Source organism: Schistocerca nitens, chromosome 3 (genome assembly GCF_023898315.1).
Source record: "Schistocerca nitens isolate TAMUIC-IGC-003100 chromosome 3, iqSchNite1.1, whole genome shotgun sequence".
NCBI lineage: Eukaryota > Metazoa > Arthropoda > Insecta > Orthoptera > Acrididae > Schistocerca > Schistocerca nitens.
The window spans coordinates 945,927,911-945,955,773 of NC_064616.1; the positions used below are offsets into that span (position 1 = coordinate 945,927,911).

The following is a 27,863-nucleotide window of genomic DNA, read 5'->3' on the forward strand; positions in this document are numbered from 1 at the left end:
TCTGTTTTGAGTTTTATGTTAATTTTTTTTTTTGGTAAATGTAAGTTGAGTCTATCTCTTGTTGCATGGTCATTAACAGACCTGTTTGTGCAGTAATTACCAATTTTATTTTTGATGTGTGCAATGACTGGAGAATGTACTACTCACATGGAGCAGTTAAAATCCCCAGTGTTTTGAACAGATCTTAACAATGAGCTCGGCTAATATTTTTGGATATTACTCTTATGTCTCTTTTCTGGAGTATGAAAATTGTATTCATACTTTGTGCACTTGTTCCCCAAAAAAGAATGACATAGCTAACAATTGAGTGTACATATGATTAATATGTAACTAAAAGACACTGCATGTTACACACTGATGATAGGATTCTAAGGGCATAACATGCTGATGACATTCTGTTTGCAAGTACCTTTGTGTGTTCACACCACTTCAACTGAGAATCAATATTCCTTCCTAGAAATTTTGCATTTGTTACACAGTCTATAGAGGTGCCATCTACATTTAATTTAACATTGTCATTTTTCCTCTTCAAACTGAAATTCATGGCATTAGTTTTCAATGTCACTTTATTACTTATTGGCCAATCATGAACTTCCTTGAGAGTTTCATTTGCTTTCTCGGCAAGGAGTTCTCTTGTTTTCTCAGTGACTATAATATTGTTGTCATCAGCAAAGAGAATTTTTTCACCATTAGTAACACTACTGGGAAAGTCATTGATGTATATCAGGTATACTATTGGTCCTAATATGGTACCTTATGAAACCCCTATATTAATGTATCTTGGTTCTGATAAGTGTTTTACTAAATGTTTGGATCTATTTGAAGTATGTGTTATCTCTACTCTTTGTACCCTATCTGCTAGGTATGATCGAAACCAGTCATTAGCTACCCCTCTCATTCCTAATGCTTCTAATTTATTTAATAGAATCTTGTGGTCGACATATCAAACACCTTAGAAAGATCCAAAAATATGCCTGTGACACACTCATCTTTATCAAGAGCATCAAGTACAATTTTTGTGAATTCCACTAAGGCTGACTCCGTATTTTTCACACTTCAGAAACCAAACTGTGATTCTCTTAAAAGATTGTATTTATTCAGCTAATTCATTAAACCGTCATATATAATTGCTTCTATTATTTTTGAGAATGTTGGCAGCAGGGAAATGGGCCAGTAAATTTCTATGTCTTCTGGATTATCTTTCTTAAGCAAAGGTACAATTCTTGCCTGTTTTAACTGCCCTGGAAATGTCCCTGATGTGAAGGATTCATTTATTATATTTGTTAAAGAGCCTTGTATAATCCCTGTGTTTCAGTACAGAAAAAAAATGGTTCAGATGGCTCTGAGCACTATGGGACTTAACTTCTGAGGTCATCAGTCCCCTAGAACGTAGAACTACTTAAACCTAACTAACCTAAGGACATCACACACATCCATGCCTGAGGCAGGATTCGAACCTGCGACCGTAGTGTTCACACAGTTCCAGACTGTAGCACCTAGAACCGCTCGGCCACCCCAGCCGGCTTCAGTACACACATTGGTACTTCATCTAAGCCTACTGACTTCTTCTTTTTTAGTTTTTGAACAGTTTTATTGACTTCATTTTCTGTGGTTGGAAGTAATATCATTGTATTTAGTGCAACATTATTTACAGGTATTATATTTGTTTTGGGGAATTTTTGCTGTAACTTCTCTGCAATACTTGAAAAATGCTCATTTACATAGTTTGCTAAGTGTTGTGGATCATTTATTACCTTATCTCCCTCTCTTAGCAGTATGTTATTCTGCATTTGTTTGCCTCTTCCTGTCCTTTTCTATAACATCCCAGACTCCTTTGCTTTTATTCTCTGCATTATATATTATTTTTGCAGCAATCAGCACCTTCCTATAGATCTTTTTGTATCTATGATAGAAATTTAAGAATTCTGGATCATTGTGAATCTTTTTCATGGAACTGAGGTGTGCAGGACTTTCTAATACCTGCTGTTATCCATCTGTTTTTCTGAGATGTTGATACAGACATGCATACTTTCAGAAATGCCTTTTCAAAGTTCAATTTAAACTATGTGGAACATTTAGAGAATTTCATATTCACATTGGCTTCCTTACACAGTTCATCCCAGCTTTGTTTTTATAGTTCTTTTGAAAAATCTTTTATTTTGATTTCTGATAGATGTTGTTTGTAGGCTTGTAGTTTAGGGAATGATTTGATGCCTGATTTTACTGTTGTTATTTGACAGAGGTGGTCTGATGGTCTGAGACCTTTTATGACTACATCACATTTTTCTCTGTCCATATTTGTGGTCACATGGTCAAGTACTGATGCAGTCATTGTAGTAACCCTTGTTGCACTATTGACCAATAGGGACATGCCAAAACTATGAAGGATGTTTATGAAGGTGTTGCTGGATTCATTTATGATATTAGTGTTGATGTTAATGTCCACACACAGAATTATGTTGACCTTTATACTTGAGACTTTATCTACAACTTCTGTTAATTTATCGAAGAAAGTGTCCACACTACCACTGGGAGATTTATACACACACAAAATGATTAATTTCTTTGTGACTTCAAGCCCTGTTAATTTAATAGCTGATATTTCAAAGTGTTTGTCTTCACTTACTGTACTGAGGTCATATCTTGATTTGAACTGTGTTCCTTTTCTGATATAAATGCATGATCCTCCACCCCTTGAACTAGTTCTGCAGTAAGAGTTTGCCCTGTCATACAATGATAATACTACAAGTTGGATTTCTGTGTCTCTACACCAATGCTCAGTAATACAAACTACTATGCAGCTCAAAGATTGGAGCTCAACTTCTAATAGTTGTATTTTATTTTTTATTGATTGCATGTTTTGATGGAGGATTGTTAAGTCTGTGAAACACCCCATGTTACTCTTTCCAGTGGTTTGTTTTTCTTTGTGACATCTGGTATGTGTGATATTAGAAGTGTTCAAATCTGTCTTGTGTGTGATTGTTTCAGTATTTTTTAAACTGCTGGAGATACTCATTAGACAGGGAAACCTGTTGTCTGGACTTATCCTAAGAATGACCTACTTTTCCTACCTATGACAACAGGTATTTGACCATGTGTGGCCTGAGATCCACCCCCTATACTTTCATGAATCAGCTGTACTAGTCTTCCCTTCCCAGTCCTGTTTAGGTGTAGGCCATGCCTAGTGAAACCCCATCTGTTGATAGTCCCGACGGGCACCAGAGAAACATGAGCAAAGCTGGCTGTCCTCAGAGCCATCCCTAACCCCACATTAATTCACCTCACAGCTCCATCAAGGTGTGGTCAATCATGACACCAGAACAACTCAACAAAGTGTATGTTTGTGCCATGAATCAGGGAAGCTATCTTTTCCAGGTCACCACCTAGGTCATATGCCCCATCCCTGTCCAAACTGTTTCCCACCTCACCCACTGTCACCACATGGTCGTCTTTTGTAAAGTCCTTACATAAAGACCCTAGGTCCTCTATCACATGACTTATCCCTGCATTTGGCTTGAAGATACTGTTGGCCTGGTACACTGCCCCTAAACTTTCCTGTAACTAAGGGCCTACACCTCGCCCATGGCTACTACCTAGCAGCAGCACTTTCTTCTTCTTAACATTTTGTACATTCCTAGGCTTCTTGGCCTTGGTTGAAGTGTGCTGCACATTTCCTGCTCCTTGTTCTACCTGAGGCTCTTCTCCACTTAACTCTGGCAGTGGTAGATACCTGTTTTTGGTGTTGATAATAAAACTGTCAGATCACATTCTCTTTCTTCCTATCTTCCTACCAGCTGCCAGTTTCGAACCACCCTTCTCCCCCCTATCTCCCTTGATCCTTATGAGTTTCCTTCCTTGTTTCCTTTCCTATTCCCCAACCAAAATGTTCCTACTGCATACTCCCCCCCCCCCCCCCCCCAATTCAAAATATTTCCTCCAAGATTGGCAACAAATCTCTCTACTCCCTACCCTATAACAGCTTCCGCATTTCTCACTCATGGTCAGTTTCGAAAGAATAATTAAGTTTAAAGAATATTTTAAATTTGTCAAGGATGTGAGATTGGCTGTGTATAAATGAAAAATGACACAAAGGTCTTATCTGCAGTGGTTGTTGTTTTTGTATTGATTTAGAAGAATGAATTTGTAATCCCTTTACTTTTAGAGAATTTACTTTATCAGGCATGTTTGGACATGTTTTTACAAGTTTATAACTTGGAAAATTTAGGCTTAGCTCATGTCTATCTAACTAGTAAACAGTATGAAATATGTTAGTTAAATACAATTTAGAAACGTTTAATTACACTTTCATTGTGACAGTAGATACTGGTGAAAGTAGTAGCTGTCTTTTTTTTTAAATGAATTTTGCACTATCAGAAAGAAATTTCTAAAGAAACAGAGACAACCACATAATAGGTGTGAAACAAAGAATAGTCATATATATGGACAGACATTGAATGAAACATCTTTCGTGGATATGGAACATGTGATTTTTTTTTTAAAGCTGAAATAACAATACTAATAGTATGAATATGTACATTACATCATTCGTTTCTATTAAAAAAATCGTCAATGGAGCAGAAGGAGTTGGCCACTAGTAAGTCTTTCAGGCTCCTTTTAAACTTTCATTGTCAAAGGGATAATATGTGAAACCTTTAATGACTGTTGCTACAGAATATTATAGGAAGATCTCTCACAAAACCCAAAGGAATTCTGATTACTGTATACATGAAGGATGTTAGGGGCACAAAAGTTAGTCTCAGGATACTCGTGTATGACAAAAACTGAAACTTAAAAAGCAGACATGTCAAACTATATCTTCAAAAGTTTCTTTGCAAAAGAAAATCCCACTTTAATTCTTGCACCACTGCAAGGATAAGTAAAATAGACATTAGTGTGAATGTCATTGAGACAGAGTTGAAATTGCTAAAACAATAAAGCCCAGTGGCCCTATTGAATCCCCTATCACACTGTATACAGAATTTGTGACTGAGTTACTCACTCTTTTAACCATAAAATAGCATACATATCCTAGGACAGAAGAAGTGATCCACAAAACTACCATCTAATATCTGTGGCATCCATCTGATGTAGAATCTTGGAACATCCTCAATGCTTACACATGGAATTTAGAACTGAGTGAACTCCTACCTCCAACTAGCATGGGTTCCAATGACAGTGGCTATGCGCAACCCTTCTAGTGCATCTCTCATATGAAATTCTGAAAGCCATAGATAAAGGCAGTCAGATAGGTGCAGTAGATCTCAACTTCCAAAAAGTATTTGACTCACTCTCAAACCAATGTTTATTATCAAAATTACCAACCTATGGTGTATCAAGTGCAACGTATGACTGGATTGAGGGCTTATTGGTAGGGAGTATGCTGCTTAGTATCTTTGATGGATAGTCATTGACAGATATTAAACTTATTAAAGACTTGCCACTGGAAAATGTGTTTGTAGGACCCTTGCTGTTCATGTTGTGTATTAACAATCTGACAAACAAAATAAACTCCATACAAACAATCCTTGAAGGCCCAATGGTACTGACTAACCAGTGTGCCATCCTCAGCCTACAGGTGTCACTGGATATGGATATGGAGGGAAATGTGGTCAGCACACCACTCTCCTGACTGTTGACAGCTTCCATGACTGGAGTCCATACTTCTCATATCAATCAAGATGTGGCAATAGTGCTCGGCAGACCTAGACAGTCATCCATCCAAGTGTTTACCAAACCTTATCGCACTTAAATTCAGTGATCTGATGGGAACTGGTGTTGCCACTGTGTCAAGTCCATTTGAATTAATGATCTAACAGTCCATGTTAATAGTAACCTCAGACTTTTTAGCAGATAATGAAATTATCTGTAATGTCATACTGTGTGAAAAAAAAGCTGTGCAAATATTTAGTCAGATATTGATTAGATTTCAAAGTGGTTCAAAGATTGACAACTTGCTCTAAATGTCCAGAAAGGTAAAACTATGCATTTCCCAAAATGCAGAAAATAGTCAACACAGTTAACTCACAGAAATATCTGGATTAACAGTTTGTTGTTATATGAAAGGGAGTAGTCTCACAGGCTTAGTCATAGATCCAAAATTTTTATAGCAGTTGATTCATTTCACTCAGTAATGACTATCTTCAGACCAGAATATACACAATTTCCTCATCACGTTGAATAAGCATATGTAAAAATTGTACAGTCAAAGTAATAAACCAAACAAGCATTGTCATGTTTATATGAAATGGAAGTACCACATGTACAATTGTAGCAGTTGTGTTGACTCTATTAATCTCCGATACGACATACGCACAAGGCTACATTTAAGCTGCAGCTTCAATGCCAGCAAATTCCTGTCTGTTAATTGAGTATGTTAATTTCATTGCTGTGAAGTGTAGAGTGATCCAGAGCAAGCAGTCACAGCTCAACTTTTGAGAGCAGTTCCTGCGATACACAAATGCCAAGGCTGCAGCATAAATGCAGACTTATTTTCCAGGTACCATTTTCTATAGTGAACAGTGAAAAGAGCATGCACTTCTAGCATGTGAAGCAGTTGCCATGGCTCCCCACACATTTTCAAAAGAAGAAGTGACTGACATCAACTTCATGTTTTGGAGTACTAATGACAATGCATGGGAGGCAGTATGAATGTATCATGAAGTGTATCCTCAGAGAAGACAGCCATACAGTAGTGTTTGTGAAGTCCCATTAATGCCTGCATGAGACTGCTTTATTTAAACCCACCATCCAACATGCAGGTGCCCCAAGAAGAGTGTTGACACCATGAATGGAGGGGCAAGTATTGCAAGACATGGTGCAATACCTGGTACAAGTGTTAGAAGGATTGCTCCAGCAGAATGCTTTTTGCTCTCCACAGTATATCAGATATTACATGAGGGGCAGTTGTATGCATATCATTATTGTTTAGCTATGTCTTCATCAGTCAAGACTGGATGGACTGCATCAGAATTACAAGGTTAAGATTACACAAGCATTATGAGAGGTACCCAAAAAAAATCAGAATAATATTGCCACGGGTGGAGCTGGTGTAGTACTCTATTCTGACTCTAGGCATGTATAGCGCATCTCATTGGCAGTTCAGTGCTGCCTGTGTTGTTGACCTGGTTCGTTCTGTTTGATTGTTTTTGCTAGCACTGTTTTGTACTTGCTTCATTTTTTTGTGATGGCAAGTTTAATTCAACAATGTGCACCTGTGAAATTTTGTATTCTACACTGCAAAAATGCCGCTGGAAATGTTTTAATGCTGAAAACAGCTTACCTAGATGATGCTATGGGAAAAATTGAAGTGTACAAGTGGTCTGCTCAGTTTAAAAATGGTGACATGTCGATTGATGTCAAACCTCATTCTGGACATCCATCAACTGCCAAAATTGACGAATATATTGAAAAAATTCTAGAGTTTGTGCTCACAGACTGTTGATGGACAATCAATGAACTGTCAGAGATTAGTGGGTTATCTTGGACCTCGGTTCAGTGAATTTTAGTGGAAGATTTGGGAATGAAAATGTTTGCTGTCAAGTTTGTTTATTGGGTTTTGACTGACAATCAAAAGCAGCGACAGGTTGAAACATTTCATGCTTTGAAACAACAGTTTGAAATTGATCCAGATTTCCTGTTAAAGGCCACTACTGGTGATTAGTCATGGTGCTATGCTTATGACCCAGAAATAAAGAAACAGGCAAGCCAATGGAAGACATAATCATGACACAATCCAAAAAAAAGTCATAAAGTCAAATCAAATATCAAAACTATGCTGATTTGCTTTTTTGATGTCAAGGGAATAGTTCATTCAGAGTTAGTTCCCCCAGGTCAGACAATCAATCAAATCTTTTATTCGGAAGTTTTAAGAGGATTGCACAACAGTGTTTGTAAAAAAGGCCTGATTTGTGGCAGACAGGAGACTGATTCTTCCACCATGACAATGCACCTGCACATACAGCCATCTCTGTTAAACAGTTTTTGGCTAAAGATGGCATGGTTCCACTGACCCATGTACCTTACTCACCTCACCCAGCTCCGTGCAACTTTTTCTTATTGCCACCCATGACAAAGAGCATGAAATGACACCGATATAACAACACTGAAGAAGTCGAGAAAAAAACAATGGAGAAGCTGTTAGCTATTTCTAAAGATGTTTCAAACAGTGGAAGCACAGGTGGGACAAATTTTAATTGTAATGGAGAGTATTTTGAAGAGGATAAGATTGTTTTGTAAACAGTTTGAAAATATATAGCTTTAAAAAAAATTTTTTTTTTTGCTTCTTTTTGGTTCCTCCTTCTATAACACAGAAACAAATTAGTGTAAGTGTGCATACAACACAGGACAAATTTGCATAAGTATAGCATAATACTTAATGACATAAAGAGTCAGAAATTTTTTACAAGTATATGTTCCACTGTCAAAGAACTCATTTAAACTGTGCAGTCCAAAAACTGCATTTTAGTGTTTAGGTGCTTGAATATTTTAATAGCCACTGCTGGAAAACTGTCCCATGTCATAGTCAACAGCTTGGGATGTCTGTGTCTTCATACCACATGTGTTATAATAGTGGATGTCACTCCTGTTGGTGAATGTTTCACGATTTTATATCAGGTACAGAGTGAAAATTATTGAACTATATGGAAAAAATGAAAATTAGTTACAAACTATGGCATGCACACACTTTATTCGACGTATAAACGTCACTACAGATATTTGGATTTATGTTATGATATGTTCAATATGCCTGTCATCATTGGAAATGAAGTGGCACAGACTATAGCAAAATTCTGCATGGCCTTCTGAAGTGTTGGAACATCAGTGCTGTGTATGACTGCCTGAATGGCCGTTTTCAGCTCAGCAATGGTTTTGGGATTATTGCTGTACACTTTGTCTTTAATATAGCACCACAAAAAGGAGTTGCATGTGTTCGGATACGGAGAATATTTTGGCCAATCAAGGCCTATGGCAGAGGCTTTGGGTACCTCAGAGCCAGAATGTGGCCCCAAAAAGTGCACCTACATGACATAAAACACTCTTCTGCTTTGATGGGGTCACACTCCATCTTCCATGAACAACATCTTGTTGAAATCAGTGTCATTTTGGATAATGGGGATGAAATCATCATCAAAAACCTTCACGTACCATTCAGTAGTCACCGTGTCATTGAGGAATATTGCAGCAATTATTCTGTGAGTAGACATTGCACACCACACAGTCACCTGTTGAGGGTGAAGAGACTTCTCAATCATGAAACGCAGATTCTCAGTCCCCCAAATGTGCCAATTTTGCTTATTGGCAAACCCATTCAAATGAAAGTCGGCTTTGTCACTAAACCAAACCATACAGTGCATACTAATTCCTATCATGATCCTTGGCCAACATTGTAGTTTGAACATCCTAACACAAACTGTTCAGAAGTTATGATAATTTTATTTCATATAGTTCAATAATTGTCACCCTGTACATGAGGCAGGTGAAGACATACTGACTGAAAATTGTTATCACTCCTAGACATGTGAAGAGGGGTTTGCGGTGGTCCAGTTTCCTGCTTGATGTTATGATCCTTATTGCTTTTTTTGTAGTAGCAGAATTCTCTTGCAGACTGTAGTGTGACACCATAGTATTAGGCCATAGCTGAAATGGCTGTAGAACAGTGAATAATATACCATCAGCAGATACTGATCAGTTATCACATGCTTCAGTTTCCTCAGCAGGTATATGACCCATGACACTTTGTCACATATATGTGCATGAACCCCAGAAACATCAGTTCCTGCACTTTTTAGGAATCCTTTTTTTTAAATTTCTTATTCATTTTTTTTTAAATTTTGTTTGTAAAAACCCATTCTGTTGTAACATCAAACAAAGCATCTACTTCTTCTTGAGTCTTGCTGGCACCAATTCCTGTCAAGTACAGGGTTGCATCATCTGCAAATTGCATGTACTATCCATGAGAGTTTAAATCATTTACAAGCATTAGGAACAGGAGGGAGCCCATTACTGATCCCTGTGGCACACCATATTCCAACTTGTATTCACATGATAGTGCTCTTTGGACTGATACAATGTGCGTTCTGTTTTCGAAATAAGATTAGGGGGTTGCCAGAACAGTGCTCCAACACCATATTTACTGACCTTGTTAAGGAGCATCTTATGGGGAGTGCAGTCAAATGCCTTACTAAAGTCAAAAAGTGTCTGTGATATAGATTCCTTCTTCTCAAAGTGTGCAAACTCCAGCCACATCCAACTTTCCAGATAGGGTTGCCTTCCGCCAGTGTATCCCTACACAATGTGGGAATGATCCACAGTTCCACGTGCATGTATTTATAGATGATGCTTGCTTTAGCCAAGACAACACATTTGGGCTTTTGAGAACCTATACACTACCATTGAGAAGGAACATCAGCAGAGATTTTCCGTTAATGTTTGCAGGTGACTGTGGTGAGCAGTTAATAGGGCCAAATTTCCTACTAGCATGACTTATTGGTAATGGGTACCTTCATTTCCTGCAACACAAGCTAAATGGTGATAATGAAATAACTGACTAAGTCAGAGGTGAAGAGAATATAAAATACAGACTTTCATAGCAAGGAACACTCTTCTAAAAAGAGAAATTTGTTAAAATTTAATGGGAATTTAAGTCCTAAGTAGTCTTTTCTGAAAGTATTTATGTGGCATGTAGCCTTGTATGGAGACAAAATGTGTATCATAAACAGTAAAAAGAAGAAGGTAATTGTCTCTGTAAGTCCATCCTTATATTGGATGGTTACAGGACTTTAGCTGTTCAGTAGACTATAAAATGTCAAATCAAAATACCTTCAGCCATCTATATTTCCAGTTTTGTTTTATTTTTGCTACCTGGTCCAGCATTACACTACACCATCTTCAGTCCCCTGTGTAAAGACAACAATGATAGCAGTGTGAAATACATAACAAATGGGGAAGCATAAAATTTAAGAAATCAGATTACATACAGTGGTAATATGTGGTGAAAACATAACAAAAAGCAACTGTACAGGGAGTGGCATAAAAGTTACAAATAAATTAAGGTGTAAAAAGAGAGTAAAGTTGCACAGTATATTAATGTAAACTAGGGGACCAATATATATACATGTCATATAATAGTAAAAGAGAACCACCTAATCGGAGGTCAAAGTTACATGTTATTCATTGATAACCACGGTGTCACATATTGACAAATAACCAGTATCTAATGCTAATAGCAATACATGTGAATAATCTGAAGCAAAACAATCACAGTTGTATACTGATGAGTGCAATCTAAAGGTAAAATATTCATTTATATGTTGTCATATCCTAATAAAACATAAAGCCATTTGCTGGAGGTCAACCCCACATTAACTACCTAACTAATAACTAATAAAACAAGAATATAAAGTTATGTAAAAAAAACATTTTAATGAACTAAAACGTAAAACTAATGTAATATACCACAATGAATTCCCACTAAGCAGGAAGTATCAAAATATCATTTGGAAAAAGTCATAACCAACATTATCATGAAAGTGAGATGTCTGTTGGTAGGTAGGGATGTGGCTAGGTGATATACCAAACTATAAACTATGAAGTAAGTCTAAAGACATGTACTGCAATACATGCACAGTATATCAGAAACACATTCATTTCAATCAGAACAATGAAAGACACATACCTCTATATGACATATAGCCACTATGTATGGTATGACAGAGGTATGTGTGACCTACAACCAGAAAAACAACTGGTTAAATGAACCTGTAATATTGATCAGATCCACTTGTCACATATTAAAAACATGATTATGAGGGGTGGGATATCAAGATACTTATGACAAGATTTTTATGAGGGCAAAAGTTATGACATGAGAAGCCATAAATGTGTTGCAGAACAAGATATATGTAATTATGTCATAGTTTACCCAAAATATCACTGTATATAATTTGATTTCTTAAATTTCACACTGTCTCTTTTGTTATTTATGTATCTTAAATTGTTATCATTATTGCCTCTACATACAGGCCTGGAGATGGCTTAGTGCAGTGCTGAAACTGGTTCCAAAAATAAAGTAAAACTGGAAATTTAGATGGCTGAAAGTGTTTTGATTGAAATTCTTATTGTGAAGTGAATTGTAGCCTCTGAAATGTCATGTTATACCTGAATGTGAAGATTAGATGGTTGGATTGGATAAAGCAAATTGGGGAGAAATAAAATTTATGGCACAACATGAGTAAAAGAAGTAGTTTGTTGATGGGCCACATACTGAAGCATAAAGTAATAGTTGATTTGATAATGATGGGATGTATGAATACAATTTGTAAAGGAAGACAAAGGCATCACTACAGTAATCAGGTTTAAGTGGATGTAGTTTGCAGTAGTTCTAATAGCTATTCAGAGACTTTCACTGGACAGATTAGCATGGAGAACTGCATGCTACCAGTCTTCAGACTGAAGACAACAACATCAACATCATCATCATCAACAACAACACCATGTGTGTCTATGCATCATATGCTACTCAGATACAAATGTTTACGTAACATTAATGTTTTTATTTTATTTTTTGTATTGCTTGACTGTTTACTTTGCTTCCTGGTTCATGTTTGACAGCTGACCAAACTGTTTTGTCCTAATTCTACCATCTTGAGTGAAGGCACAGCTGACTTTAAGTTTACTTAAATTTTCTTATGTTCTGTAAATGTGTATGTGGTTATGTACAGTTCCAAATGTATATCTGTTCATGATAACAAGTAAAAAAATATTGCACATTGATTTGTCTGGCAACATACTGTATGTATTTTATGTCAAAACTTTAAAATAATCAATAAAGACGCAACATAAAACAAGCTGCAGGATGTAAACAGAAACATAATAGTGCAGTTGAAAGGTACTGGAGTAGTGTAACTGGAGAAGCAGGTTTCTTTCCAAAGTCTTTCCAAAGTAGTTGCTTTTCTGCTAATTGTTACCACGTTTTATTTATTGCCTATGTAAACACAAAAGTGTAAATTTTGACAAGTGGTAGTTGATAATAAATTCAGTACATGGAACAAGGCTTTGATATCAGTGTTAATATGCATCTTGCCTCATTCTACGTACCTACAGGATGTCATTCATAATGTAGTATATAGAACATGATGCATGTGTGAACGAATCAATATATCAAATTAATGAGTGTTCTCCATAAATTAAAATAAAATTAGTAGCAATAGCAGCTGTCAGTTGCAACAAAGAAGTCTACTGACCTAGCTTTTGGCACTGCTATGAGTGTGAAATAAAACACTCAAATTGACATGTCACATATCAAACTAACAATCAAGAAAGAAAGCTTTTTGTGAGTAAAAATTTATTGCTTGATTTTAGTTTAATACATGACATGCCAATTTGGGACTTTTATTTCTGATGAAGGCACTGATAGCAGTGCCGAAACCTAGGTCAAAAGACTCTATTTTAGTGACCGAGTGCTGCTATTGCTGTTAATTTTACTTTGTAAATGGTTGCTGACCATGCAGCCAAGTTCAAAACTAAGTTCTCCATAAAGTGTAAACAAGAAAATCATTTTTATTATATAAATAAATTTCACAAAATATTTTACAACATTCTTGTTTGTTTGGACGGTATCAAAATAAGGTTACTTTTTTTACAGTGGGGTCATTTGTATGGAGTCACCTAAAAAATTTATTGAAGTCATCTAATCCAAACAGGGTGGAAATTCAAGGTTTACTACAAGATACTGACATAGGGAAGAAGTTCAGCAGTGATATAAGGAAATTTTCTCATAACTATGAAGGCTCAGTATTTGTTGATGAATATAATGTTGGTAAGTAATGTCAGAGATGTAGCAGATAAGATCTCAATTTATTGTAAATCATGCTATTTGTTTTGAAATCTGTTCTTTTGAAAACTATAACATAATTGTAAAAATCTTATTTTAGGTGGAAATTATGAAGGAAATATTATTTTTTCCCCGCGGTCTTACCTTCCACGCTCAGGATCATTAAACTTGACAGTTGATTTATTTGGACATTCTATTAACATCTTAGAGGTATGTGTAACTCACTAATTATTTTGTTCATGATCTATGTTCACAATACTGTATCTTGTTAGCTATCTGTTGTGTGATAAAATGTTGATACTTTTACAAATAAATCACAGCTTCGTTTAGTTCTTGCTTCTATGACCTACAGTAGGACTGTACAGTGCATACATCTATCAATTTTTACTCAATGTGAAAAAGTTGAAGTATAGCTTAGTATCAGCACAAATGTAATTTTAAGACATAACTGAATACATTGTTTTATTTTTTTATTTTTTTCAATTATTTTTCCCCTTCTTGGAAAAGGAAGTCACTAAACTTTTAAGTGACAAAATGTTGTATCCAGCATAACAGCAAAATACATGTCAAGATGTGCTCTTTTGAAATAGTAATTAAACTGCTTAATTTATTATCTAATTCTAAGTCCACGATGAGTTTTGGGGTGGTATATATTCATAGTAATGAATCAGGAACACAAAATCTGTGTCACAACAGTTTGAAAAAAAATAAATAAATAAATCTCCAAGAACTTAGCAATGTTACCCTCTGATAGTAAACATATACCATCAGGAGGAAGACACTTTTGAAAGGATTGGGATCCATGACCAACTTTATACAAGGCATATAAATTCACATTTGTAGTCACTTCAGTATAAGAGTCAATTTCATGACTTTCTGCATCTACTGTACATTTACATCTATGCCCTGCAAACCACTGTGAAGAAGTAAATGGCAGAATGTACTACCTGCTTCATTAAATGCTTCTTCAGGCACATGCAATCAGTCTACCTTACCTGCGGCATCTGTATTATATGTTTTACCCATTGGTCCATTTGACACTGTGCTATCCAGACTACCATCAGTTACTGTAGTAGTGTTGGAAAGTGTAAAAATAATAGCTACGTAATGTGAATCAAGGTCTACTCCAAATTCTAAATCTTCTGCATGCTCTTCTGTAACCTTTTCCCAGTAGTTCATTGCATCGTCAGCCAGAACTTCAATTGTCCTGGAACTATGCCACCACTGTGAAGTCAGTCTTATAAAGCTAAAGAAGTATTCATGAATGGCAGTATGATCACTCTAACTGTAGAAATCAACAAAAAATAAGTAAACAACATGCCTGTTACATTCAAATGTGTGCTTAAATTGTTTTTGTCATGTTGCATATTTTTTGTAATCATCCTTCATGTGTGCTGTTAGCACAAATAATTTATATTATCTCACCAGCTAATATTTTTGAGAATTTATTAACTGCAATGTTCATCCTTTATTATAAGAAGCGTTTTGTGGAATATAATCAGTGCAATTCCATGTAACTACAAACATAATTCACGACAACCTATTTGATTACATATATGATTTGGAAGAAAACTAACTGTAGCTATGCTTTTAAATGATTCACATATTGATTTCATACTTTATAACATAGGCTATGTTAACATGAATTGAATTTACCATCATTTACATCAGAAGAATGAGAACAGTATATCCACAGGTGGAAAATGCTACCTGAACACAAAATCAGCTCTGAAGACAAGTGCCTCAAAGGCCATCAGTAAATATTCATACCATTACTCTCTTGTTCACTGATATTTCAAGCCAACTGTCTTAAAAAACATAAAAACAGTATTTATACTTATCAGAGAAACTATTTTGAATATATTAACACAATTACATCCACTTTTTGCACTAAATAGTCACAAATAGCATTTGAAACCAGTGATATACAGGGTGAATCACCTAAAACTTATGCCACATATATTGCAGAAATGGAAAGTGCTATTGATGTGTGGTTTTTACAGAAGTGCAAACATACACTTTTCTTAATGGAACAATGCCTATTGACATGAACAAACTAAAAGTAGGGTAAATGAGAATGTTGTTTGTGTTTATTGCGAGATTTTAGTGTGAGTCATTTCTGATATATCGTATTTTGAAAATTTTGTACACTGAGACCTGCACGGCTGTGGTAGCACACACCAAAGAACAACATAAGTGCATATACTACTTACATGGATTCTGACCGGTAATGCGGCATTTGAAAATCACAGGTTGTGTTCAAAATGTCCACCAGCAGCGGCAATACATGCTTCCAGTCAGGTACTGAACGACTGCTGCACATGTGTTACCATTTCAGCAGAGATGTCTGAGCAGCCGGGGTGGCCGAGCAGTTCTAGGTGCTACAATCTGGAACCGCGCGACCGCTACAGTCGCAGGTTCAAATTCTGCCTCGGGCCTGGATGTGTGTGATGTCCTTAGGTTAGTTAGGTTTAAGTAGTTTTAAGTTCTAGGGGACTGATGGCCACAGAAGATAAGTCCCATAGTGCTCAGAGCCATTTGAACAATTTATCTGAGCAGGTTGTAGTAATACACCACTGCATATCATCAGGTGTAGTTTGTACATCCTTGTCAACAGCTTCTTTCAGCTTTCCCCCCAGAAAAAGTCTACAGGCATCAAATCTGGGGAATGGAGAGGTCAAGGTACAGTTCTTCTGTGTCCAGGCCAATGATTTGGAAACAATTCGTAAAGAAATGCTCTTGTACATCGTGCAATACGAGCTGGACAGCCATCATGTTGGTACCACAGGTTCCTCTTAGTCTGCAGAGGAACATCTTATAGCATAAATGGAAGATGGTCTATTAGAAGTCTGCAATACTTGTGTGTTCTGTCTATGAAAAATGAGCCAATGAACTTATGGTACACTATCCCACCCCACATGTTTACCTTCATGGACACTAATATTCCACCTGAAAAAGCCAACAGGGATTGTTGACAGACCAACAGTGCATGTTTTAACAGTTTAACTGGCCATAATTGGCAAACGTGTCTTCATTACTAAACAAGATACATGATACACTTGGAGTATCCTGTTGTAATACCCGTGTACAAAAAATTAATGTGCTTGTCACTACTCTTGCCTGCCTCATGCCACTTCCATGTGAGATTGCACGGGAGCTAACATGTGGAACATTAATTTCCCCTCTTCTGATATCACTTGTTTCCTTTTGTTACATTATCTAGGTGTTACACTAACACTTTCCAGTAACTGGTTGAAGATGTTGACAAATAGTTGCTGAGATGGTTGATGCTTGTTGGGATATCTTGCCGCATACACCATGCAAAAACAAACTGCATTCTTCCTACACTCCCCCTATGCCATGAACATATTGGCTCCTTCTGGATTGGTAAAGTCCATCATCCACTCATGACCTACTGCTTGGCCGGCCAGTGTGGCCGAGCAGTTCTAGGTGCTACAGTCTGGAACCGCGTGACCGCTACGGTCGCAGGTTCCAATCCTGTCTCGGGCATGGATGTGTGTGATGTCCTTATGTTAGTTAGGTTTAAGTAGTTCTAAGTTCTAGGTGAATTATGACCTCAGAAGTTAAGTCCCTTAGTGCTCAGAGCCATTTGAGACATTTGAACCTACTGCTTGGACTGGTACCATCATCCACTCATGACCTACTGCTTGGACTGTTATTTACTAACTGAGCAACAAGAATTTAAACAAACATAAAAACATTGTAGCTAGCAACTGTGCAGGATGAATGGCACAAACAAGTGTCAGTGTGGAAACATTGCACAATATGATATCTTGTAAATGACTCACACTGGACACCTGCATCAGACAACTCTGACTTTCTAATTTACTTTCCTTTTAGTTTGTTAATGTCAGTAGGCATTTTTCTGTTTGAAACAAGTGTATGTTTGCACAGAAAATACACTGTCTAATTATTGTTACAATTTGTGTATTGGTTAAGTTTATGAGTCCCTGACTACTAATCTATTTTGTGAAAACAGCACATCAATAGTACTTTCCATTTCCACAATATTTGTAGTGCAAGTTTTAGGTGATTCACCCTGTGTATATTTACCAGTATCTTGTAAAGTCTTAAAGGAGTAAATGAATAAATGTGACACCAGGTACTAAACAAGGAAATATTGCTCCATTAGATATACAGACAGAATGAAACAATTCTAAACTCCCTTGCACTTGCTTGGCAGTATTTAACATAGTTCCAAGAAAATCCAGGGAAACTTGCGCAGATCACTCCAAATGGAGAAAACGATGTTGGCAAAACTAATGCATGCACAACAAAGACAGAAGGGAACTTAGTAAAAAGTAGATAAATAATGCTAACAGAGAGTAGACAAAAAGCATTTCCAATAAAAAAAAGTGCTGTTTAAACATGTGACAGATGAAAAGGAAATTATTGGTGAATGAATTGCAGCATTTTATGTTGCTACAGATAACATTACGTATTGTATGTTGAAAAATATACAACACTGCTGGTCTAGCCTCTTAATGAATGTTATAAGTACATGTTGTCTAGTTATATTTAACAGTAACTCCACAATATATTTGGTTTTAACAAAGCATTTTCTTGAAATAAATCACAGACTGTTGCTTCTATAATTATAATATATAGGTGTGTAGGTATCAGGGTAAAAAAGGTGAGGTGACATGTGACAAGATACAGTCACACTTGCACTCCTACAACTCAGAATGGTTTTCCGGAAACAAATGCCTGTAGGTTTTTGTTCAATTGCAGCTGTTTGTAAATGACACTTACACTAATATTTTTGTTATTGCTCTATGCTGTGAGAAATAAATTTGGGCCATACTCCTGCATTTTTATTTGTAAAGGCACATTTGAAATTGATATTCAGTATTCCAGCTTTTGTTTTGATACCCTTAAATGACAGTTCCTCTCCCAGCCATAATATTCTAATCACTGGCTTTGGTACACTAATACAACAATTGCTCAGCCAGATCATGAAGTAAATGTCTGACTTAAAACAGATTCACTGGTACTAAGGTTATTCACTTGAGGAATGGAAGAATACTGACGTCCTGGATAACAGGGCAGAATTTGAAAGACCATCTATTCGCAAAATAATCAAGAAGACATAGAGTTTTAGAAAACCTCAAAGTATACTAACTGAAAGGTGCTGACTGCCAGAAATCTTGATGGGCCATGAGAATTCACCAATAGCTATTGCAAATTTTGTCCCCTAATGGGTATGAAGCTCCTCGGGAAGAGATTTCAGTTCACTTAACTGACAATTATTTTTATACTTCAGGTACCACACATATTACATTGATGAGACACTGCTACCTGAGTGTAGAACACTGCAAACATATCCATGATTAACAGCAAAACACACCGGAGACAAGGAAGGTTTAGTAATTCCACTAAGTCTACTCCATCTTTTGGGTGGCAAATTCCTTTGGCCACCCCACGTACAAAATTATCAGCTGTTTCCATGTTTATGCCATTTTGTTTTACAGGCCCATGCAAAATGGCCAGGCTGATTACATCTAAAGCAGTTTCCTATTTCTGAATTTACTGGCTGATTCCCCTGATTTCTAGAAATTGCTATGTCCAGAGGGTTTATTTTAGGCTGTGGTGGTCTTTATTTATTCGAAAAAGCTAATGCTTTGAGTGTCCCCACTAAACACACTGATTTCAAGAAAACTCTCAGGTTTACTACTGAATATTACCCTAGAGTGATCCTCAGGTCACAGATCACAAATTATGTTTTCAATGATTGCCCTTTCGCTATTTTCAAATCTGATATTGATTTGTAAATGACATGTGGGCAAGGGAAACACCAGTTGAGTGATCAAAACATCAGGAACCTGAAGCAGGTTTAAAAACTGTAGCATCTTAACTGACAAATAAAGAAACCATACAATCTTGGCACTAATATGTAGACAGATCATGACTACCTTGTAAAATGGCCATAACTGGATTTGGTAAATGATTAAACAGTGGCCACTGGCCCACATCACCACCATCCAGACTGCACTCCTATCTTGCTGTCATGATTGAAGGTCAGAGCATTCCCCCGTCTGAAGCAAATTAGTGTGGTATTGCAGTTCTCTGACATTTTCCTGCATTTATGTCAAATGAATTTTCCCAGCATCCATATTAATCTGCCACACATTGTGTAAATCATTTACTCATATGATCAAGATGAGCGATTACTCCAAGCAGCTGAGAACATGATGCTGAATTATTTTGATAAGTATCCAAGTTACTCTAAGTGCTGATGAGAGACTCATTACAAATACGGAGTGTGTGACTTATCTTTTGTGTTGATGTACCCAAGGCCTAGAACAGAGTGAGCCTTCATGGTCATGGGATTTTACTTGTCAACCAAAAGAAAAGAAAAGAAAAGAAAAGAAAAAAAGTATACAAATTTCATACATTTGTTATCAGTTGAAATTAATCTTGTGCTTCTGTTGGTCTACTGCCTTACTTACCACTCTGCTATGATTGGTAAGTAGGAGGCAGGTAACTGGCAAAGCACCAGGAATAATTTTGACCAGGAAATAAGCATGGACTTTTAGTAGCTTAGTCTAAACATTCAACTGATTAAAAAGCATATAGCCACAGTTAATCATAAAAGAACATTTATTTCTTTTGAGTTAAACAATATCTCTAAGATTAATAAATAATAAAAGGCTTATACTGACTGGTTTAATTAAAATCTTTAATATCAAACATTTATCTAGGTAATTCTGGTTCACTGACACTTACAAAACAAGCCCACTATAGTCTGGGAATTGTAATAACAATTAGTTGATAACCAACAATGCAGAGCTGTAATGGTGAGAAAAAAAAAACACCATTAAAAATGAGCATTTTAAATTTTAAAAATGCTAATTTAAACAAGTGATAAAATATGGTTACCAAAACTCAGGAGATGCCAACTATATACTTTGAAACATTTAAAGGCTTACCTTAGATGTACACAAAAAGGGTTATTTATGGCTAAGCACAGCAGAAACTATGTTATGCATCAGTACTCCTGAAACTATCGTATAACATGAGACAAACAAAATAGTTATAAGAGATCCACAGCTGAGGTAATGATTTAGAAGATTTAATACAGTATTCAACTGTTATCATTTAACCCAAAGAGAGATAAGGAAGATATCATCACTCACAATGAATGACAAGCAGCAATAAGTGAATATTCAATGACAACTTTTTGGCGAGATCTACAGAGACAATTTTAGCGTGAAGTTCTCACCAGGTAAGTTTTTCCTCTGTGGTCAACCTGGAGTAACAGTTCCACAGCCATTGATGTTGTGCACCCAAAATTTATCCACTTAGGCAAACTTCCTTGAAGTTAACAGCCAGGTCTGAATAGGAGGGACCACACCAGAAGCAGGCTCCAAGTAAAACCTTCTCAATCAGCCACAACATCCGATAATATGGCAGCATCATGCCTCTGATTCATCACTGGTACAAGTGTCCCAACTCGCACCAGCACATAATCGTGTTACTGACCCACTTAAGGCGGTGAAGAGCTGGCTGCCCCATGCAGTCATGGAAGGTAAACATATTCCTCTGAGTTAGGCAAAGATAGAATAATAGAAACTATCAATCCTCCACCTTCCACAGGTCAGTTGTATCCCAAACCCTCAGTTTGACACATACACACACTGAGAGCATATCTTTAAATGTCTTATTAAAGTGTTCTGTGATGAGACCACTGGTCTGTGGGTGTTAGACAGTTGTCATCCTGTGGGTGAAGTTGCACCATGTTATTACCCCTCATACTAGTCCTGATTTTAAAAACTTTGTATGATCAAAGATAATCACAGTTGCTGCCAAGTGCTTCAAAATGATGTCTTCTACAAAGAACCATGTGATTTCTGGAACTTCATTTGCTGGCACATCTTGTGACTGCTTAGTGGTTGAAGTAATCAGTGCAGGCTGCTATCCATTGATTCGTGTTGGTTGACTTTGGGAACCTCTCAAGGAGTTGATTCCAATTAGGTGGAATGATGCTTCTGCAGGCATAATTGGTTCCAGATGCCTCAGAGGTAACTGGCGCACATGGTTCTCTCACTGGCATTCCTTACAGAGGTTTTCATAGTGTCTAACAGATCAGTAGAGACCTGGCAAGTGAATTGCTGGTTGTATTGGCACATTCTGAGGAAACATCTCACATCATGAATGTGCTGATGAGTCAGAAAACCTGTGATGCTATTATTTTATTGGGATCAAATGGACTCAATTGCTATTTAGTAAGTGCTCCAGCATTTTTATTTCTTGGGCAGTGAAGAGGCACTTCTTCAGATTCAGTCAGAGGTCTGCAGTCAGAATATGTTTGTTAGGCTGCTTAGATGTTCTTCAGATGTCACTGACAAGACGAAAATGTCATCCACTTATATAAAGACACATAATCCATTGTCGAAGTTGGCTATCCATCATATGTTTGAATGTGGATGGAGCATTATATTATCCAAATGGCATAACTTTAAACTTATAAAGGCCTTCAGGAGTTATGAAGGCAGTACTCTCCTGGTTAGCCTCATCAAACTTGATTTGCCAGAATCCAGTCTCTATGTCCGTAGTTGATAAATACTTTCCTTCTTTCAAGTAGTCTGCAGTTTCATCAATGAGCAGCAGTGAGATTTCCATATCTTGGTGACTGTTGTCCTTGGATAATTTGCATCTGTGGCAACCTCACCTCCATAGATGGTCGCTTCACTTAGTTTTTTTGAATGTGGTGGCTATGTAGGTGGCTGGCACTTCTGTACAGTGACAAGGAATGGCTATGTTATGTTTGGTAGCGACTGTGTCCAGGGTATAGCGATGGGCTTCATCCACAGGTCAACTGAAACAGTCTGACTGTTATGATGGTTGAAGCCTGGTGGCATGGTAGCCATAAAAAACTTGCATCATTTCCCTGCAACAGCACACAACATGTCAATCATGTCCATTGTGGAAACACTCTAGCATGTTGTCATCTGTCCCACAAGTGTTTGTTCTTCGGCAAGGCAATATACTTGCTAAAGAAGGTGGTTGTAACTGTGTCCATCAATTGCTGGGCATAAGTCCAAGTTGAGTGAGTCAGTTCTCCCTGGTGTGTTCAACTGGTCATGGAGATTAGTGCTAAAGACACCTTGACTTCAACATTCTCTTTCACCTCCTGCCATATGAGGTCTACATTAATGATTGTCATCTATTCCTTACTCAGTCCAACAGTCCTGTCTGCTATAATATTCTGTATCTCTTCTTGAACAGCATGGTGTTTGAGAGAGATGAGGTCGTGGTGGTCTTCCACAACTGCCATAGGGACCACATTTGTGAATTGGTCATACCTCTTTCCTCCAACTCCTTAGTGTTGCATTTCCTCAGTATACTGGCATTACTTGAAAAATTCCTCTATTGTTGTGGATCCCTTACCAGAAGAATTTGGTACATATCTCCTGTGACTCCCTTCATCAAGTGTCAGAGTTTGTTAGCTCCTGTCATATTTGGTTTCACAATGCGACATAAGGGTAAAACATTTTGTATGTAGGACTATGTCATGCGCACATGATGTTGAATCCATTTCTTCAGTTGTTCTTCCATTTTGTGTACTTGTTACTGATTGTCACTGATATTTTCTTCAGTTCAGTCTGGTATTTATTCCAGCAATTAAGTGTCTCTTTGTTGTCTCAGAGCACTGCTGTGGTGTGCCACCCACATAAAAGCACATGTCTACCAAACACATCATATCATCTCACCTGTTATATTTGGCAGCTTGGTCAAATACTTTCAGCAGTTTGCCAGTACCTTCCAAGCACATCCATAAACCACTGATGATTTCCTGATGTTCATCTGAGATACTGCTGTTTTCGAATCAGCTAGTCTTCTGACTACACAGACTGCAGGAATGGTGTACTGCTAGTATTCTGGTTCCTGTACATCTAGGTGACAGCTTCCTCATTGCCTAATTAGAGCCATACTGATTTAGATATTTTGAAGTATTGTTATCTCTACCAAACCATGTCATGTCATATCCAAAATCATATCCAAATCCAAAATCAGGGCCATCAAGAAGTACAGCACTTAGCACCAAAAGCATGTTTCTGCATCTAAATCTACATCTACATACATACATACCCTGCAAGCCATCATACGGTGCATACCAGAGGGTCCCCTGTACCACTATTAGTTATTTCCTTTCTGGTTCTACTTGCAAATATAGAAATGAGAAACGACTGTCTACATGCCTCCATATGAGTCCTAATTTCTCTTATCTTCATTGCCCTTATGTGAAATGTACTTTGGCAGCAGTAGAATTGTTCTGCAGTCAGCTTCAAATGCCGGTTCTCTAAATTTTATCAATAGTGCTCCTTGGAAAGAACAACACCTGCCCTCCATGAATTCCCATCTGAGTTACTGAAGCATCTTCATAATACTTGCATATTGTTCAAACCTACTGGTAACAAACCTAACAGCCCATCTCTGAATTGCTTGTCTCTTCCTTTAATTTTACCTGGTAGGAACCCCAGGAATCATACTCTCCTAAAATTCTTCCTCAAAACCAAAGTCAACCATTCACCTTCTCAACTACAATCCTAACATGCTCTTTTCCTTTCATATCACTTTTCAGCATTACATCTAGGTATTTAATTCATATGACTGTGTTGAAAAGCACACTACTAATGCTATATTAAAATATTACATGTTTGTTTTCTTCTACTCACTTGCATCAACTTAAATTTTTCTACAAATGGAGCTAGCTGCCATTCATCACACAAACTAGAAATTTTGTCCAAATCATCTTGTACCTACAGTCACTCAGTGACAACACCTTCACATACACCACCACATCATCAGCAAACAGCCACAGATTGCCACTCACCCTGCCCGTTAGATCATTTATGTGCATAGAAGATAATAGTTGTTCCATCACATTTACCTGGGTCACATGTGATGATAACCCTGCCTCTCATGAATACTCCCTGCTGAGGACAATGTACCAGGTTCTGTTACTTAAGAAGTCTTTGAACCACTCACATTAACTTGGAACCTACTCCATTTGCTTGTATCTTAATCAACAGTCTGCAATGGGGCTCCAGTTCAAATGCTTTTCAAAAATCTAAGAATATGGAATCTGTGCATTGCCCTTCAGTTATAGTTTTTCATCTACATGTACATAGATACTCCACAAGCCACCACTGCTGTGTGTCGGAGGGTATCCTGTACCACTACTTGTCATTTTCCCTCCAGTTCCACTCACAAATAGAGAAAGGGAAAAATGAGTGTCAGTTGTACAAGCCCTAAACTCTCATATCATATCTTCATGGTCATTACACATGGTGTATGTTGGCGGCAGTAGAATCGTTCAGCAGTCAGCTTCAAATGCAAGTTCTCTAAATTTTCTCAATAGTGTTTCTCAAAAAGAACATTGCCTTCCCTCCAGAGATTCCCATTAGAGTTCCTGAAGCATCTCCATAACACTTACATGTTGTTTGAACCTACCGGTAACAAATCTAGCTGCCCACCTCTGAATTGCTTCAATGTCTTCCTTCAATTCGACCTGTTATGGATACTAAACACTCAAGTAGTACTCAAAAATAGGTCATACCAGCATCCTATATGCGGTCTCCTTTACAGCTCTTTAAATGAGTGAAGGTATGGCAAATCCAAAGCAGGTTTGATTTTATCCTCGGGAGGAGTCAGGCCCTTAGCTGACATGATGTAGCCTAAGAATCTTACCGATGTCTGGTGCAACTGGAGCTTCTTATTATTCAGTTCAACACCGGCATTGGTAAGAGTGTCTTTAACAATCTGCAAATGTTCCTTGTTCTTTTGCAAAGTAAGACTGAAAATAAGAATGTCGTCCAAGTAAACGAAACAAAAATCCAGATGAAGCAACACCTTGTTTATGAATCTCTGCCAAGTTTGTGCAGCGTTGCAGAGGCCAAAGGGCATGAACCAGTACTGGAAAAGGCCGAAAGGTGTTATAACAGCTGTCCTTTCAATATCATCTGGTGCCATCGGAATTTGATAGGCCCTCCTACAGTCCACTACCGAAAAATATTTGGCGCCTGCAAGAGCATGGTTAAAATCCATGACGTTAGGAACCGGATGCTTGTCTATGATAGTACGAGAGTTCAACTTAGTATAGTCGCCAACCATACACCAGGTGCTGTCGTTTTTTGTGACAAAGTGGATAGGCGAGACCCAGCATCTGGCAGATGGTTCGGTTACACAGGCTGTTAAGAGATCGTCTATTTGTTCGTGAGCCACTTTCATGAGTTCTGGCTTGAGATGGCATGGTTGGCAAGAGATAGGCGGTCCGTCTTGCAAGCGAAGTTTGTGGGCGGTGCCGTCTGTAACCACGGAAATGCGTGACGCGGTACAATGGCTCTGAGCACTATGGGACTTAACTTCTGAGGTCATCAGTCCCCTAGAACTTAGAACTACTTAAACCTAACTAACCTAAGGACATCACACACATCCATGCCCCAGGCAAGATTTGAACCTGCAACCGTAGCGGTCACGCGGTTCCAGATTGTAGTGCCTAGAATCGCTCAACCACTGCGGCCGGCTGTCTGTGGTATAGTGTGCGTGGCGGCCGCTAGGTTGGGTTGTGGCGCAGATGGTGAAAGTTTGCATAAGTGCCAACTGTTGGGTGGCTGGGAGTGACAAACAAGTGAGCTATGCAAAACAAGTTTACACTGTTATTAGTAACCGAAGGCACTGCTGTCGAGCTTGGTGGCAGTAGCAGGCATGAATGAGCAGCTGATGGCAGTAAATCAAAAATGTGAAACTGCGCCTGGGAAGTTAGTTGCCCAAGCGAGGAAGGGGATGAATGTGCACTCAAATTAACACAGTTAGAGCTGGCGGGAGTGCAGACACTGTACAGTTTATGTAGCACACGGTCATAAGTGCACTCGGGCGCGAGAACACTGTAGTGGCATCGACTAACCTTGTGTGTTGCCGTGCTGAAGACTTAAGTCATTGAGGTGACAGCGTAGCTCAAGTTCTTCCAAGTGCAGGCGTGTAGACTTGACACACTTCGTGAGCCACTTATTGGTCCACTTCCTAGCCAGGTGGACTTGCTTAGCAGTACTACTGACACTCGACGAAGCACACGGGATGTGTTCCTGCATAGGGTGGTAGAACACTGTATTCTTGACAAGGTCAGGCCACAGTTTGTGGTGTCGTAGAAAGTCGATGCCCAAAATGGGATCTTTGATGTCAGCCACCAGGAAGGACCACTTCAGGTTGCACTCAGGCGAGAGGGACACTGCATATGAAGTAGAACCTAAGCATGACAAACTAGATGAGTTTACAGCATGTAGGACAGTTTTGTGTAGTCAGACCTTTTCGGTAGCAAGACGAGATGGAAGTAGGGAAACATCTGCGCACGTGTCGATGAGAAAGTTTGTGCCAGAGTTCAAGTAGCAGATGTAGACTCGTCCATTTGAAGCATTAGTGTTGGACACAGAATGGAGCGTGGGACGGCACCTGTTGTTTACGTCGCAGGAGGTGGTGCCGCTGCCTAACTGTGGTGGGAGTTTGGGTAGGAGCATGGCGGTTTACAATTGCGTGCTTGTTCCCCGAATTTTGCATGGAAGAAACAGTATTTACGGACGTCTGCTCCTGAGAGTGGTCAGACAGCAGCGTCCCAGAATCTTCCGCGGAGTCAGACGTGCTGTTGAGTGGATGTGAAGGTGCCAGTACTTGACAGACTTAGGTTTAGTGGGGTGTCCACGTTGGGGCCCAGGTTGTGGTTGGAAACTGACATAGCTGCCAGACTGCTGGGCATGGCATTCGTGTAGTAGAGTGGAGTAAGCTCGGTCGGCGCCGCGCAAGCGTTCGCTATTTGGTCTATCTTTGTAGGCAGAGATGGCCGTTTGGACAGACAGAGGGAGCTTTTCCATCCAAATCTCGGTGAGTGTGGCATCTGGCATGTCGCATTCACCGACGAGAAGTCGAAGGCATAGCAACAGCTGGGACGGAGATCTGTCGACAAGGCGTTCTTCATAGATGAACTGTTGAACGTTTTCTCTTCTTGTCTTGGAGA

The 27,863-nt window shown here is 38.2% G+C and overlaps 1 protein-coding gene across 1 annotated transcript in view; it reads left to right on the forward strand.

Moving 5' to 3' along the window:
• The window catches only part of LOC126249021 (uncharacterized), a 712,654-nt gene that overhangs the window by 117,273 nt on the left and 567,518 nt on the right, over positions 1-27,863 (forward strand). The window contains exons 12-13 of the mRNA XM_049950623.1: positions 13,643-13,816; positions 13,932-14,041. Coding sequence (XP_049806580.1) covers positions 13,643-13,816; positions 13,932-14,041 — 284 coding nt within the window. The remainder of the gene's footprint in view (positions 1-13,642; positions 13,817-13,931; positions 14,042-27,863) is intronic.